Below are 14,930 nucleotides of genomic sequence, written 5' to 3' on the forward strand. Positions count from 1 at the left end.
CAAGCGAGTCCCACCCCTTCTCCGGTCAGTCCGGAAGGCTGGGAGCCCCCGCGCCTACTCCCTTTCATAGCCTGCTAGCCCTTCTCAGCCCCGGGCTCTCCCTTCTACTACTCCCAACACTCCGATCCCTCTCCGGCCTCTCCTCACAGTCACGCCTTCTAGAAGGAGCCCTGCCACTGAACACCTCCTTTCCCACACTTCCACTTCTCTCACCCTAACGCAGACTTCCTGTAAGCCCCGCCCCTTCTCGGGAGTTCATTCTCCGAGATCCCACTCGTCCGAGCCCCTCCCTGGCCTTGGACCCTGTCAGCACCGCCTCTCCCAGTCTTAACTAGCCGAGCATGGCTGAGGGACTCCCTACCATTTGCGGCTTGCCAGGGGGAGGGGAAAAAGGGAAGGGGGCGGGGTTGAGGGGGGCGGGCCTGGGTGTGGGGAGTGAAAGCGAAAGCCCAGGAGGCGAGCCGGGAGACCGAAATCTAGCACACTGAGGCAGCATGGCCAAGCCTTGTGGGGTCCGCCTGAGCGGGGAAGCCCGCAAACAGGTAATGGGTGGCTGGGAGGCTAGGAGGGGGCCGGGGAGCCCTCGTGGTAGAGGCCAACCTGGGTTCCAGGGGACCAAGTCGTTCCGGAGAACTACCCCAACCTCTTTCTTCAGTGCTTTCACTTCTGCCCGGGAATTCCCAGATTCCAGCCCTCTGGCCAGTCTCTGCACTGAGCATGGACTTCCAGGGAAATCTGGCTTGTGGTGGGAAGGGCCCGAGCTAAGTTGGAGGGCATTCCATTGGGGGTGGGATCTTACTGTTGACAATTGAGACCCTTAACCAACATCCGGGTACTGCTCTCTGTGTAGGTGGATGTCTTCAGGCAAAATCTTTTCCAGGAGGTAAGTCTTCTGGATTCAAGCGATTTGGCCGAGAATCTTAGACCAATGCCTGAGGGTCACAACCTCTCAGAGTGACCCCCAAACCCATCCTAAACCTGGACCCTACTTCCCTTATCAAGCCTTCACCCAAGATAAGCTCCTAATTATTGATCTCTACCTTGATTTGGCCCCTCTTAATACTCCCCCGACTCCTTCCATTTCTCTCCCCTCTTTTGATGTGAGGGGAAACGCTGTGGCCCTGAAGCAGGAATACCACAGTTCTAACCTTGGTTTTTGCCACTTCCCAGCTTGGGCAAGTCCCTTCAGTTTCCTCATTTGTTGGCCTTGGGTTCAATCATTTTCAAGGGTCCTTCCAGTCCCACTTCTCAGATGTCTCATTGAGTGTCTTCTGTGATTCCCCACCCTTACAATGTAACACACAGGCTGAGGAATTCCTCTACAGATTCTTGCCACAGAAAATCATACACCTGAATCAGCTCTTGCAAGTGAGTAGTGTGAAACCCTCTTGCTCCATCCCATGGCCTCCATTTCTTCCACCCACCCTCTCTAGCTAACAGCTGGGCTCAGCAGACATAGAACAGTTGTGGGTGGTGGACTAGGAACTTTAGGATGGTGTGAGGCCTGAGCTGAGGATGGGAGGCAGAGGGCAGGTGGGATGTGTGGAGGGAAGGCTGGGCAGCCCCTGACAATAAGCTCTGTGCAGGAGGACTCCCTGAACGTGACCGATCTGACCTCTCTCCGAGCCCCGCTGGACATCCCTATTCCAGACCCCCCACCCAAGGATGATGAGGTGAGGCATTCAGGGTGTAGGGCTTAGACTATAAACCCAATGGAAGTGATGGCTTTCCAACCTCCATGACTTTTCTGAAGCTGCTTTCCCCCATTCTACTTTAGATGGAAACAGATAAACAGGAGAAGAAAGAAGGTAAGAGGAAGAGATGGCTAGGGAAAGGGAAATGGCACAGTGACTGCTGGACGAGAAGAGGTCTAAATCCCCTTTTTTCACAGTTCCTAAGTGTGGCTTTCTCCCTGGGAATGAGAAGCTTCTGGCCCTGCTTGCCCTGGTTAAGCCAGAAGTCTGGACTCTCAAAGAAAAATGTATTCTGGTAAGCCTGGGAACTGAGAGAAATAGAAAGAGAAGACAGGCCAGGCCCTGGGGTCCTTCAGAAATGCAAGTCCTTCATGTAGGAACCCATTCCTGAAGTAGGAAACTTCCATCTGTGATGCGGATGTAGACACCTTTTGTTCTGTTAGACCTCTGATACCACAGTGGTATCCCTGAAATCAGATACTGTGCTATACCCACCTCTATAACCTTAGAACTCACTGCTGTACCAGGTACACAGTGCAGGTGCTATAATATAGTAAGTTGATTTAAGAGTTTGGGCCCTAGGGGAAGACTGCCTGACTTCACATCATAACTCTATGACTTACCTAGCTGGTCACATAAGTCTCTTAGATGTTCTGTGACTCAGTTTTCTCATCTGTTAGAAAGGTATAAAAGAACATTAAACTTGAAAGTAAATTAAACGTATTATACATGGTATAGTGCTTGGCACATAATAAATGCTCCATTAAATAGAGCCATTATTAGGAAGTAGCGGGAACAGGAAGAACCTAGTAGGTTTGTTGAATGAGTCCTACATGATGTCACTTCACATAGGTGATCACATGGATCCAGCACTTGATCCCCAAGATTGAGGATGGAAATGACTTTGGGGTGGCAATCCAGGTAAGAAAAGGGTGTGTGAGGACATTAAGTGTGGCTTGGGAAGTGAGGGTTAGGAGCTAAATGTAACTGGGAGGAGGAGGGAGGTAGTGTGTGAAGAAGGAAGGAGAGTAAATGTTTTCTTTGCCTCCCATCTCTTTTGTTACCACAGGAGAAGGTGTTGGAGAGGGTGAATGCGGTCAAGACCAAAGTAGAAGCTTTCCAGACAACCATTTCCAAGTGAGAGCAGCTGAAAGGCCAGCACGGGGCTGCTACGGGAACATTTTAGGGACTTCCGAAGCCGGATAGTCCCATCAGGATGATGGGGGGCTTTGGGAAGGGTCTGAGAGAATATATCTCTGTGAACACCCATTCCTGTGCTTCTGGCAGGTACTTCTCAGAACGCGGGGATGCTGTGGCCAAGGCCTCTAAGGAGACCCATGTAGTGAGTGGATTGTCCACCAGCCTTTCAGCTGAGGCTGGCTGGGGGTGGGGTGAGGAAAGGGGGATAGAGATTCTCTTTGTCTTGTTTATGACCTTCCCCATGTGGGGAATATCAAGCCAAAATCATTGTCTAGGGAGACTAATTTGGGCTTCAAAAACACTTGACCCCTTTTTTTTGTTTGTTTGTTTGGAACTATGGGAATCCCATTACTTGGTGCTGAGAAGGGCTCATCCTCAAGTTACCTATTCCCTGTATGAGGAAACCAGACTATGTCCCAACCTCCCATGGGGCTGACTCAGCTTTGCCTTCCACATCCCAGATGGATTACCGGGCCCTGGTGCACGAAAGAGATGAGACAGCCTATGGGGAACTCAGGGCCATGGTGCTGGACCTAAGGGCCTTCTATGTGAGTGTGGAGTAAGCCCCCTCAGGGAGCTGGGTGAGAGAGGGCAGAGGAAAGGCCAAGAATCTGATTACTGTCCTTCTGTCTTTCGTCCAGGCTGAACTTTATCATATCATCAGCAAAAACCTGGAGAAAATTGTCAACCCAAAGGGTGAAGAGAAGCCATCTATGTACTGAGCCCAGGGCTAGAAAAGAAATAAATTACCAATGCTTTGTGCAGATTACCTCTGGTGTGTGTCATTTATTTAAAAAACATTTACTGAGTGCCACCTGTGCCCGGACACTGAATGTGAATGTGCTGTGAAAGGGAAAGGGTTCCAGGTAGACAAAGATGAATTAGATGCCCAACAGGGTGGAAACTTACATGCCATGACAGCCATGAGGATAACCTATATTGGGGATTTTCACAGGTTTTTCCCATCTGGGGATCTCATGAGTGCTTTCTGGAAGAGGTGGCATTTGGGCAGAGCCCTTATAGGAAGAATCAGGCTTTGGATGGACAAGGAAAAAGCTCTGTGGGTGATGTCAGGGAATAAAGAAAGGAAAAGGCTTTCATCACTTCATCAGCCCAGAGCAAGCCTGGAGGAAGAATGGTTTCACAGGAAGAATTATGGGTAAATGGTTGGACTCCTCAAGGGCTGGGAGGTTAAAAAACAATCCCAAGGCATCATGATGAAGGAAATCACACCAGAGGACATTATGGGAAGGATGGGTGTGTACATTTTTCTTTCTTTTTTTATCCACCTTCAGCCAATCACTGTCTTCATTTCTACAGATAATTACATGAAGGAAATGAAGGGCCAGATAACGTGTAGTTGGAAAGGTAGCATAGCTCGTTATTAAGTGGAAGCGTCAGTCTTGAGTACAAATCCACTCCTCCGAGGAACAAGGTAGTCGGCTACGTGCCCAAATTCGAAGAACTGCTTCTGGACACCCGATACAGGGCGCACCCCACTGGCTCTGCGGGTCCTATGGGGGCAACACAGGCTCACAGAAGCCATCCCGCAATCACAAGCTAAAGTCGGTAACCTACCCAATCTGCGAGCTGGCAGTTTTTGCTTTACAGTTGTGGGTTCTTTCCAGTTCGCTGGCGACAAAGGCGTGGCAAGGTCTGGGCGAAGCTAGTGATTGGACAAAATAGGAACCTCTAAACCTATCAAGTGACACCATGTGGGCAGTACTCTAGAAGCGGTCCCGCTTGAGCAGGCGGTTCTTGGTCCCAGACACAGGCGCGAATCTGAGGCCGCCCCCTGGGGGCTGGCGGAGGCGGAGCTCGGTGCCGCAGCATGCAATTGCCACCGCCAGCATTCCCAGCCAGGCTGGGGCCAGGAGCCTTCGAGCCGAGTCAGGGTCAACCCTGAACCTAAGTGACGGGGTCACGGGAAGGGCCAGGGAACGCGCCAAGGTGTTAGAAGAAGCTTCCCGGACCCGAGCTGGGGCCAGGCTCGCCATGGGGGAGGTGGAGATATCGGCCCGGGCCTACGCGAAGATGTGCCTGCACGCTGCCCGGTACCCTCACGCTGCGGTCAATGGGCTGTTGTTGGCGCCAGTGCCGCAGTCGGGAGAATGCCTGTGTCTAGTCGACTGTGTGCCACTGTTTCACAGCCACCTGGCCCTGTCCGTCATGCTGGAGGTCGCCCTCAACCAGGTGCCGCTGCTGGATGCCCACCAAATATGGAGAAATCCCCTAACACCCCTAGCCCAAGCCCATCTCCGGCCTCTTAGCAGCAGTGTACACCCTCAGGTGGGCGGCTCGAGTTAGTTACTGATGGCCCCTTTCCCACGGCAGGTGGATGTGTGGGGCGCGCAGGCCGGTCTGGTAGTGGCTGGGTACTACCATGCCAATGCAGCTCTCCATGACCAGAGGTAAGTGGGGTAGCCAGAAACAGAAGACTAAGGGTTATGGGGTGGGGGTGGGGTCAAGAGAACCCCTCTTGGCCATTTCTTCAATCTTGCCTTCATCAAAGGTTTAGGAGCAGGGACTGTATACCAGGCATGAAGCTGGTACTGGAGTAAGGAAATAGATTCTTGGGAGGAGCTGTGGTAGGGGTGGGGAGGACAGCTGTGTATGAATAAGAAAAGACTAACACTAGTTTAAACCGAAGTGACCCCCCCGCAAACTGCAGACAGAACCCCGGAAGACCAACCAGCAACTTTAAAAAAAACCCTCAAGAAAGAAAAATGTACTTTCTATAAGTAGAAAAATAGATCTATTTATATATTAATCGTGTATCTAGATCAAAGTATACATACTATTTTGTAATTTGCTTTTCCCTTATTTAATAAATATCTGATATTTTTCCATCTGTACATCAAGACCTACCTTACCCTAAAACTATGTAATATGAATACGGATGTACCATAATTTACTTAATGCCTATTTTGAACATTGAGACTGTTTCCAATATTTTGTTAGACTGCCCTATTATTGCAGTAACTTTTTCCTTCCTTCCTTCCTTCCTTCCTTCCTTCCTTCCTTCCTTCCTTCCTTCCTTCTTTCCCTCCCTCCCTTCCCTCCCTCCCTTCCTCCCCCCCTTTCTAAGAAAGAGTGGGAGAGGACCTGGCTGGTGTGGCTCTATGGATTGAGTGCTGGCCTGCATGCAAAGCAAAGGGTCACCAGTTTGATTCCCAGTCAGAGCATATTCCTGGGTTGCAGGCCAGGTCCCCGGTGGGGGGCTCACAAGAGGCCACCACACATTGATGTTTCTCTCCCTCTCTTTCTCCCTCCCTTCCCCTCTCTCTAAAAATAAATAACATATATATTTTTAAAGGGATAGGGAGGGAAACATCATTGTGTGAGAAGTACATCAATCGGTTGCCTCTCACATGCCCCCAACCAGGGACCTGTCCTGCAACCCAGGCATGTGCCCCAACCACAAGTCAAACTGGCAACCCCTTGGTCCACAGGCCAGTGCTCAATCAACTGAGCCATACCAGCAGGGCTATAGTAATTTCTTTATAAGTGACATTTCTGGGTCAGCGTATGTGTAGTATATAGTTTAAATCTGGATGGTTATGCCAAATTACCCCCCAAGAAGACCATCTTTGATTTTCACTTTCACTAGCAGTATCTGAGCACCTGTTTCCCACAGCATCCAAGCATCAAGCAGTTGTGCATGAAGCATCAAGGAGACCGGATCCCCCTGCTTAGCTACGGAGAAAGGCAGTCACTGCACCAATGTCTGTGAAACCTGGGAGACACAGTTCAAATGGATGGGGTCTCCCCAGTCAGCTTCTCACTTCTCTGATCTTCCCTCTACACAGCCCTGGGCCCCTTGCCTTGAAAATTGCTGGGCGGATTGCAGAATTCTTCCCTGATGCAGTACTTATTATGGTGAGGCTTGGGTTTGGAGGAGGGGGTTGGAAAGAGAATAGAAAGAGGGATCCTTGAAGCCCTCACTTGACCTGGTTGTCCACACAGCTGGATAATCAGAAACTGGTGTCTCAGCCTCATGTGCCCCCAGTCATCGTGCTAGAGAACCATGGTCTTCGCTGGGTCCCCAAAGACAAGAATTTGTGAGTGCCCCACTCCACTTCTTGGAAACCCACAGTACCAGGGCCTCTGTCCTTGGTTCTGCCCCAAGGGTCATTCTCTAGACCTAACTTCTGTTGTCTGGCTCCACTGCCAGCTGAATTTGATCTCCATGGGGGTTATTATTTCAGAGTGATGTGGAGGGACTGGGAAGAGTCACGGCAGATGGTGGGAACACTACTGGACAGCCGGGCCCACCAGCACCTCGTGGACTTTGACTGCCATCTTGATGACATCCGGCAGGACTGGACCAACCAGCAGCTCAACACCCAAATCACACAGTGGGTTGGTCCCACCAATGGAAATGCCTGAGCCAGGAACAGAGCGGGAGGGTCAGGGTCCAATAAAGAGACTTGAGCTGATGGATACCGTTATGGCTATATTTATTGTGCCTGAGAGGCAAAGTGAGGGAGAAAACTCAACAGGCTTAAGGTAGGACAAAATCTGGAGTTCCCTGTCAAAGACAGGAGTTCTGTCTTGGATCCACCGCAGTGTGAGAGGAGGCTCTCAATAGATCATTCCTTTTGTTTCTCCCCTGGGCTTCTTGAGCTTCTCAAAGTTCTTCAGGATGATGTCATATAACACTGCCTACAAGGCCAGGGAGGAGTGGAGATCAGTCATAAGCCCCCTGTGGCTCTGTGCCCTTTTCAAACCTTGTAGAAAGACAGCTTTGTCACCCTTTACCCCAAGCCTGGAGGGTCAGGGGATGGGTAGCCTGGGAAAGTTGCCTCTGCCCACCCTTGCCCCATCCTCTCCTCCTCACATAAGCATTTCGGATCTCCATGACCATCAGCCGGATGTCCCGGTATTCTGCCTCATCCAGCTCGTGCACCAGCTGCCGATAATCACCCTGTGGAAGACCTGGATCAGGGCCGCCTTCAAATGTGTCCTTCCCCACTGTCATGCACCCTGACCTGGATCTCACCTACCACATGGGGCTGCTTGGCTGCTTTGGCTACAGCATCGCCTCGCTCAGAGAAATACCTGTGGGGAACAGAAGGGTGTGGAGTGGGACAAGGAGAGAGCCCAGGCCTCTGTCCAAGCCAAGGCAGGATGTGCAGGTGGGTGCAGTTGGACAGACACTCACTTGGAGATTTGACTGTGGAATCCTTCCAGCTTGGTGTGAAGGGCTGTCATCAGCTCAAACACCTTCTCCTGGGGAAAGAATGCAAGGGGCAAAGTGGAAAACAGCATGGACTAGAGAGGTAAGAAGAACAGGGGAGTGAGGCAGCACTCTAACCTGGACAGCCACTCCAAAGTTGTTTCCATCCTCAATCCGAGGTATCTGCAGCTGCAACCAGGTGGTGACCTGGGAGGAGGGAATGGCATCAAAGCCACATCAGCCTTCAACCCAGTTCCTGAGTTCCTCTCCTTCCTTGCGTCCTGCCCACTTTGGGTAGCAGCGTACCAGGTCCATCCTGAGGCACAGAGCCTAAAATTCCGGCTTCATTTGCTGTGCCTTCTCCCACTAAGACCTGGCAGGTGCCATGCCCCAAATGGCAGGGATCCAGGAAGACAAAGGGTTTGACCCAGAGCCTGGGGGTGGGGGGGTGGAAGTGAAGTGGGAGGACTCACCAGGTTAAGCTGCTCAATGACATCTTTGATCTCAGGCTTTAAGCGCTGCAGGAGGATCACGATCTTCTCGTTGCAGTTCACTGGGCCACAGGGAGGACCTAGAGAGCGGCCAGTAAGTTAGTCACATGGCCAGGACTGAGTGAGGGGTAGGGAAGAGGAATCCTTCCAGAAGAGCTCCTGAAAGATGAGACTCAAGTCCCTTCCCACCAGAGTGGTACCTTTGTCTTCATCATCTTTCTTCTTTTCATCCTTGTCTTCCTTCTGCAGGAAAAGAAGTGTTCTTGGGAGACAGGTCTAAGGCTAATTTTCCCATGGTTGAGTCCCTCCTCCCAGCTCTTCCTGGCTTGCCTCCTGCTGTTTCTTCCGCTCCTCCTTCTCTTTCTCCTTCACTGGGTCAGGCACTGGGATGTCCAATGGAGCCTTCAGATTGCTCAGGTTGGCTTCGTTGAGAGCTGGCTCCTGGCACAGGGTTTGGAGGAGTGCTGGAGGCAAGGGCAAGCCTCTCACCTCTTCACTCTCCTGGTTCCCAGACTCTTCCCCCTTGGCCTCTACCCTCTGGCTCCCTGCCCAGCCCTAGTACCTTTAAAAATGCATCCAACTCAGAAATCTTCTTGGGGAAGTAGCTCCCAAGCAGGTTCTCTGTCTGTGAGTGAGGTAGGGGTGGGGAAGATGGGTGTCAGAAGCAAATGCCCTTCCTAGGCAGTGACGGGCATTTGCCCTGCCCAGCAAGAAAGGGCTGAGCAGTAGGGATGGGGTGCTGATGAGGCGAGTCTTACCTTGGTACACAGGTCTTCACGGAACACATCCACCTGTGGGACATAGGCAGCCCTTCAGACAACTGGCTTTATGGCCAGTTCATTTGGGTACTGTTCCCTCAGGGTTGTGTAGGGCTCAATCTGGGGAAGGGTGGAGCAGATCCCCGTGGGACTGGATTTGGGGGATGAGGACATTTCTGGCTGCGAAGGGAGAGTGGTTCAGGTGAGATCAGATCCTTCGGGTCTCCTGGGCTGTGTAAGGAGAGGTGTAAGAGCCTTCTGAGACTGGGCAGGGACGGAGTACCCTGTGAAGTGGGCCCCGGGGCCCTCCCTGTGGGAAAGGCAATGAGGAGGCAAGGCAGGTGTGTGTGCGGGCCCGGCGCCGGGCCAGCAGACTTCCCCTCCACGCTAGCTCTCTGCTTCACCTCACCCCGCTGAACCTCAGCCGCCTCCTCCTTCTCGGCAGGCGAACCCCGCTGGTCTCCCCGGGCCTCCGGTGCTCCCTTCATGGAGGCTTACTTAGGCTAGAGGACCTGACCTCGACAAGTGTTGGAGCTGGAGGGCGGATTACCTAAGTCCTCAGCTTTTAGGCACCATGCTTTCCCTAATGGGTCCTTCCTCGAACCCCTAGCGCTCACCTTGGCTTGGGCTTCAGGCTGGACCCTGATCATGGCCATGGCTGGGGCGGGGGCCCGAGCACTGCACGAGGAGCGAAGGCTGGGCACAGAGAAGGGAAAGCGAAAGCAGCGCGAGTAACCCGCACCGCTTTCCTGGGTAGTGGGGAATGGAGGCACAGGAGGAGGCGGGGACAGGCTCGAAAGAAGGCGGGAGGGGGCGGGGGGAGTAGGGGAGCAGGGGAAGGCGGCTCCCGCGGGGCTCCCCCTAGAGCCGGACCGAAGCGTTTCCACTGAAGCCCTCTGCCCACCTCCCTACCCCGCCTGCCTGCTCTCGAAGCCCCGCCTTCTCCACCCTCCTCCTGCCCCTCCCTTCCTCCTCCTCCTCACTCTGCCTTCTTTCCACTTTTGCCCTCCCTAGGTTCCGATTCTTGCCTTTCGGTTTCCCTAGGCTCGTACTCCCTCTACCCAGCCAGTGCCCACCTGGGGACTTCCGCCCCCATCTCCGCATCCTGACCCCAAATTGGCCCTCTTCTTCACCGACTAGGCCTGGGACAGCGATACGCTTTCTCTGGTGGTCTTCCATCTTTCCTCCGCTGTGGAGCGAAGGTGGCCTCCAGTTCCTACCCCTGTCAGCCTGGGACCTTGGACCCCAGCCCCTGGGCATGTTCAGGCCCACGCAGTGACGTTGAGATACTGGCCCCACGCCGACCCAGGCCCGAGTCAGCTCTCTCCTGACCCTTGCTGTGCACTCCATTCCCCTGTAACCCGCTATCCACACAGCAGCAGGATCTGGCTCTTTCTTGCTTAGAACTCTTTCTCAGTTTCCTGTTGACCTAAGAATGAAAAAGGGCTTCCCTGAAATCCAGAGGCCTGCCTACCTGGACAGTCCGGCATCTGTTGCCAATCAGCTTCACTGTTACACTGCTTTCTCCCCCTTTCATTACACTGGAAAATACCTGACTTTCATTTGTTCATTCATCCTGTCTCAAAGCATTCGCCTTGGCTAATCCCTTCTCCTGACACGCTTCCCTTACATCCTATTGGCATTCCATTCTCAGCTCAAATGTCACTTCTTAAGACACAACTCTTTCCATCATCCTTTGTAAAGTATCTCCCTCCAAGTCTCTGCTTACAAAGCAGCTTGTTTTAGTACCTTCATAGCACTTAACCTCTGATATCCGTCAGTTTGTTTTTTGAAGATAGTGTGGTTTAGCCCAGGGGTTGGCAAATCTTTTTCATAAAAAGTCAGATACTAAACATTTTTTACTTTCTAGGCCATATAGTGTCTGTAGCAACTACAGTACTCAAATCTGCCGTTATAGCAGGTAAATAAGTAGCTATGCCTAAATGATTTGTGTGGCTAAGTTCCAATAAAACTTTATGGACACTGCAATTTGAATTTCATGTAATTTTCACATATCATGAAATAACTATTCTTTAATTTTTTTCAACCATTAAAAAACATAAGAACCATTCTTAGCAATCTGGCCATACAAAAACTGGCCACAGGAGGGCTGTAATTTGCCGATCCCTGGTTTAAAGACAGACAATGGACCCACAGTGCCTGTGTTTATAATCATGACTCTGATATTTACTAGCTGTGAACAAGTTACTTACCTTGTGCCTCAGTTTTTGCAACTGTTCAATGGAGATGCTTCACAGTGTTGGTGCTGTGAGGGCTAAATGTGTTAATTTATGTAAAGAACTGGTGCCTGGCACAGAGTAAGCGGCACACAAGTGTTTGCTATTATTTTTGAGTTTATCGACTGCTTCCCCCAGTAACCCATAAGCCCCCAAGCAGCAAACTCCTTGTCTTTCTTACTCACATGGCATGGGAGTATGCTTGGTTCAGTAAACATCTGTTAGAAAAATGAGTGCCCATGGACCCCTATGGGGAAGATGGAGTAGGAAGGGCTCCTCCATAGGCCCCTGAGGAAAGTAGAGGTGGGGTTCAGTGAAAGAGGCAGGAAAAAGGAATCAACCAGGCAGGAGATGGAGCTCAGTGGGAATGCTGCCCATACCTAAGGACTGTCCCCTGCCCTCACAGTGCCATTCCCTGATATCAGAGCTTCAGATAGCTCAATGTCTGCAAGGGCTGGGAGACTGAAAGGACAGCAGGAGGAATGTCCATCAAGTGTAAGGAAGGACATTCAAAGCTGATGACAGGAACCTTAGTGACCACCAGCCTTTTTTTACCCTTCCCACCCTTCCCAGATGCCCCAACCAAATGATGAGAGGGGCCAGAGCCAGGCCTCATGTGCCTTTATTTCTTTCAGTTATGCTTGCGGCTGGAGTGGGGGCGAGGGAAGAGCCCATGGCCTGGGCTCCCTGGAGACCAGGGCTGATGATACCAGCTGCCATAGGTGAGGTACCAGGCAAAGGTGCCCACTGCAGCACCCACCACCTTGTGAGTATACTGGTGGAAATAGATGACGGTACAGAGCAGCAAGAAGTTCCAGAGGCCCAGTAACAGCACGTTGAGCAGGAAGACAAGGCGCAGGGGTGCGCCAGCGGGCAGCCCATGGGCCAGGTACTTGGCGAACACTGCTGCTTCCTCAGCCATGAGCAGGCAGCAGAAGGTGAGCAGGAAGGTGTGGGAGGAGACTGTGTAGCCCCGCCACTGGTGGCCGGCTGCCAGGCAGCTGCGGCGGTCAGGCAGCTCGTGGAGCAGCAGGCCCTGGGGCAGAGGCTCGAAGCAGGAGCCGGTCAGGTCCTCGATGAGCAGGAAGGCGCGTCCAGCCCCACGCCACACAGCCGCCCCCACCACCAGTCGGCTCAGGTGCCGGGCAGTTACAGCCACTCTCCGTGTAGCCAGGAACACCACCAGCAACACGAAGCCCCCCAGGAAGGTGCATGTCCAGCCCCATGCCGAATTCACAAACTTTCTGCAGGCAGAGAAGAGGGGAGGCTACTGAGAATCCTCAGCCCAGTCTCCCTGCTCGGGTCTGTGTTCCCATCACTGCTGTTCCCACTCCTACATTTCATCACTGGCTGTCTGTTTCCTGTGTCTCATACCTCCCACCCCCATTCACTTATAGGCCCATTAAGCCTTCTAGGGTCCATATTTCCCCTTCAGCCCTGCTCCCACTTCCTCTGTACCCCCACAATGCTGCCCCCCTCCCCCTCCTCTGACCTTCCCCTCAGACTCCTGGCCTATTTTTAGTGTTTGGACTGGCAGGAGGACAGAAGCCTGGAGGGAGCTAGGATCCCAGAGTGCAGGGAGCGGCACCCACGGCCTTGAGTGGACTCACATATTGAAGAAGTTGCCGTGGCTGGCGAAGATAGTCCGAGGGTTGACATGGAATTGCAGAAGGGGCCCAAAGATGACCACTGCTGCCAACCAGGCATGGTAGAGGCGCCGTAAGCAGGGGCTGCCCAGGAGGCGGGCAGCCTGTTCGCTCCCGAAGTACAGCAAGGCAGAGGCCACCCAGAGCAGCACCTTGACCAGGCAGCCCAGCAGTGCCCGGATTCGGGCCCTGGCCCCTGGCCCTGCCCCCACCACTGGCCCCCGCTCCATGTTCCCTCCCCTCCCCACTAACCGCTTGCTCTGCTGGGCAGCTGAGGAGGGGCTGATGGGGCCCCCCTGGACAAGGACGGGCAGTGACAGGTGTGGCAGACACAGGGCAGAGCCCTGTTGGCAGCTGGCAGGCGGGGGAGAGGGGCGGGGGGCAGTAAGGGGCCAGGGCAGAGGGCTGCCACGTCAGCAGGGTCCCAGCCTCTGGTGTGTGTCCGGATTGCGGTCGGTGTCCTTTCCAATGAACCCTGTGTCCCCTTGGCCCTCTAGGCCTGTGTCCCCAACCCTAACCATGTTCCAGTTAATGTCTCAGGGCCAGGCCTACTGTTCAGGGTTGTCTCTGAGCATAGCCTGCTTGAGTCTGCCTGTTTCTGTCTAGACAGCTAGTCACCCTCCACCTCCCCCCCCTCCAACTTTACTATTTGATCCACATGGAAATTTAAAGAAATTTTGTTTGAGGCTCCTGAGATTTCTTTACTGTTTGACCTTTTAAAGCAACATTATGTCTTAAGAATGGGAAGTGAGAGAGTCAACATATCTGAGGGGAGGTTTTGTGAAACAGATTTATTCACAACTGGATTTAACATGCCGTGCTGCAGGCAGGTAGGAGGAAGAATCTAAGCTATTTTCAGAGGTCTCTCAAATAAAACGAAGCACAAACTTAGGTGGGTTGAAAGTGTCAGAAAGGTAAAACTAACCAAACCTTGGAATTTATTTAAAAATCTGTGTCTGCCTCAACAGTGTGGTCCAGGCCCCCTCCTCAAATCTGGCACAAGAGCTGTTGTTATCCATTTAAAAAACAAGGGATGAGATTTTTTTTTAAAGATTTTTTTATTTCCAAAGAGAAGGGAAGATAGGGAAACACTGACAGACTGGTGGCCTCTCACGTGCTCCCAAACAGGGACCTGACCTGCAACCCAGGCGTGTGCCCTGACGGGGAATCAAAACAGTGACTTTTGCAGGATGATGCCGAATCCACTGAGCTACACTAGTCGGTGGGGGATGAGATCTTGTCAGAAATTATATTGCCATCCTACTTCCCTCGAAGAACTTAGCCTAATGTTACTCTCTCTTTTAAGAGGGGATGGGAGGGAGAGAAACATCAATGTGAGAGAGTAACATCGATCTGCTTTTGCTATACACCCTGACCAGGGCTGAACCCACAACCTAGGCATGTGCCTTGACAGAAAGTGGAACCGGTGACCTTTCGTTTTGTGGGACAATGCCCAACCAACTAAGCCACACCACTCAGGACCTAATGTTTTTATTTTTTTAAATTTTAATTGTTGTTGTGGTACAATTTTCTATCTTTTACTCCCATCCCTATCCATCCACCCAGCCCTAATGTTTTTATTCTTGAAAGTCTTTTATTGATCACACTTCACTGCAAAAAAGAAAGTATATACTTTGAAATTTAATTTTTAAATACTTTCTGTATTCATAAAGTTCTAAGTTTAAATTTTTTCTTCAGAATTAAATTTGCATAATTATTAGTATA

General features: G+C 51.9%; 4 protein-coding genes across 6 annotated transcripts; 2 read left to right on the forward strand and 2 right to left on the reverse strand.

Annotated features, from left to right (window-relative positions):
- Positions 1-386: 386 nt before the first annotated feature.
- On the forward strand, positions 387-3,663 carry PSME2 (proteasome activator subunit 2). Of its 3 annotated transcripts, XM_028507982.2 has the most exons (11): positions 387-542; positions 851-883; positions 1,306-1,368; positions 1,587-1,673; positions 1,778-1,808; positions 1,892-1,989; positions 2,547-2,615; positions 2,764-2,831; positions 2,982-3,036; positions 3,356-3,442; positions 3,536-3,663. In XM_028507982.2, the coding sequence occupies exons 1-11, from the start codon at positions 495-497 to the stop codon at positions 3,614-3,616; spliced, it is 720 nt and encodes a 239-aa protein (XP_028363783.1). In that variant the 5' UTR covers positions 387-494; the 3' UTR covers positions 3,617-3,663. The 3 variants fall into 3 exon arrangements, with proteins under 3 accessions (XP_028363783.1, XP_028363786.1, XP_028363785.1); XM_028507985.2 differs by lacking the exon at positions 3,536-3,663 and having other exon boundaries at positions 3,261-3,402; XM_028507984.2 differs by lacking the exon at positions 3,536-3,663 and having other exon boundaries at positions 3,235-3,366.
- Positions 3,664-4,663: 1,000 nt separating this feature from the next.
- EMC9 (ER membrane protein complex subunit 9) lies at positions 4,664-7,333 on the forward strand. Its single transcript, XM_028506765.2, has 5 exons — positions 4,664-5,087; positions 5,229-5,305; positions 6,704-6,773; positions 6,861-6,955; positions 7,103-7,333. The coding sequence occupies exons 1-5, from the start codon at positions 4,890-4,892 to the stop codon at positions 7,281-7,283; spliced, it is 621 nt and encodes a 206-aa protein (XP_028362566.1). The 5' UTR covers positions 4,664-4,889; the 3' UTR covers positions 7,284-7,333.
- Positions 7,334-7,337: 4 nt separating this feature from the next.
- On the reverse strand, positions 7,338-10,122 carry PSME1 (proteasome activator subunit 1). The gene is made up of 11 exons (XM_028506762.2): positions 9,940-10,122; positions 9,323-9,355; positions 9,127-9,189; positions 8,895-9,005; positions 8,765-8,807; positions 8,547-8,644; positions 8,212-8,280; positions 8,059-8,126; positions 7,901-7,955; positions 7,735-7,821; positions 7,338-7,559 (listed from the first exon to the last, which is right to left on the reverse strand). Exons 1-11 carry the CDS (start codon positions 9,976-9,978, stop codon positions 7,479-7,481), a joined length of 747 nt encoding a protein of 248 aa, XP_028362563.1. The 5' UTR covers positions 9,979-10,122; the 3' UTR covers positions 7,338-7,478.
- A 2,041-nt stretch (positions 10,123-12,163) lies between these two features.
- On the reverse strand, positions 12,164-13,447 carry FITM1 (fat storage inducing transmembrane protein 1). Its single transcript, XM_028506760.2, has 2 exons — positions 13,170-13,447; positions 12,164-12,803 (listed from the first exon to the last, which is right to left on the reverse strand). The coding sequence occupies exons 1-2, from the start codon at positions 13,433-13,435 to the stop codon at positions 12,191-12,193; spliced, it is 879 nt and encodes a 292-aa protein (XP_028362561.1). The 5' UTR covers positions 13,436-13,447; the 3' UTR covers positions 12,164-12,190.
- Positions 13,448-14,930: the final 1,483 nt, after the last annotated feature.

This window comes from Phyllostomus discolor, chromosome 1 (assembly GCF_004126475.2).
Source record: "Phyllostomus discolor isolate MPI-MPIP mPhyDis1 chromosome 1, mPhyDis1.pri.v3, whole genome shotgun sequence".
NCBI classification, from domain to species: domain Eukaryota; kingdom Metazoa; phylum Chordata; class Mammalia; order Chiroptera; family Phyllostomidae; genus Phyllostomus; species Phyllostomus discolor.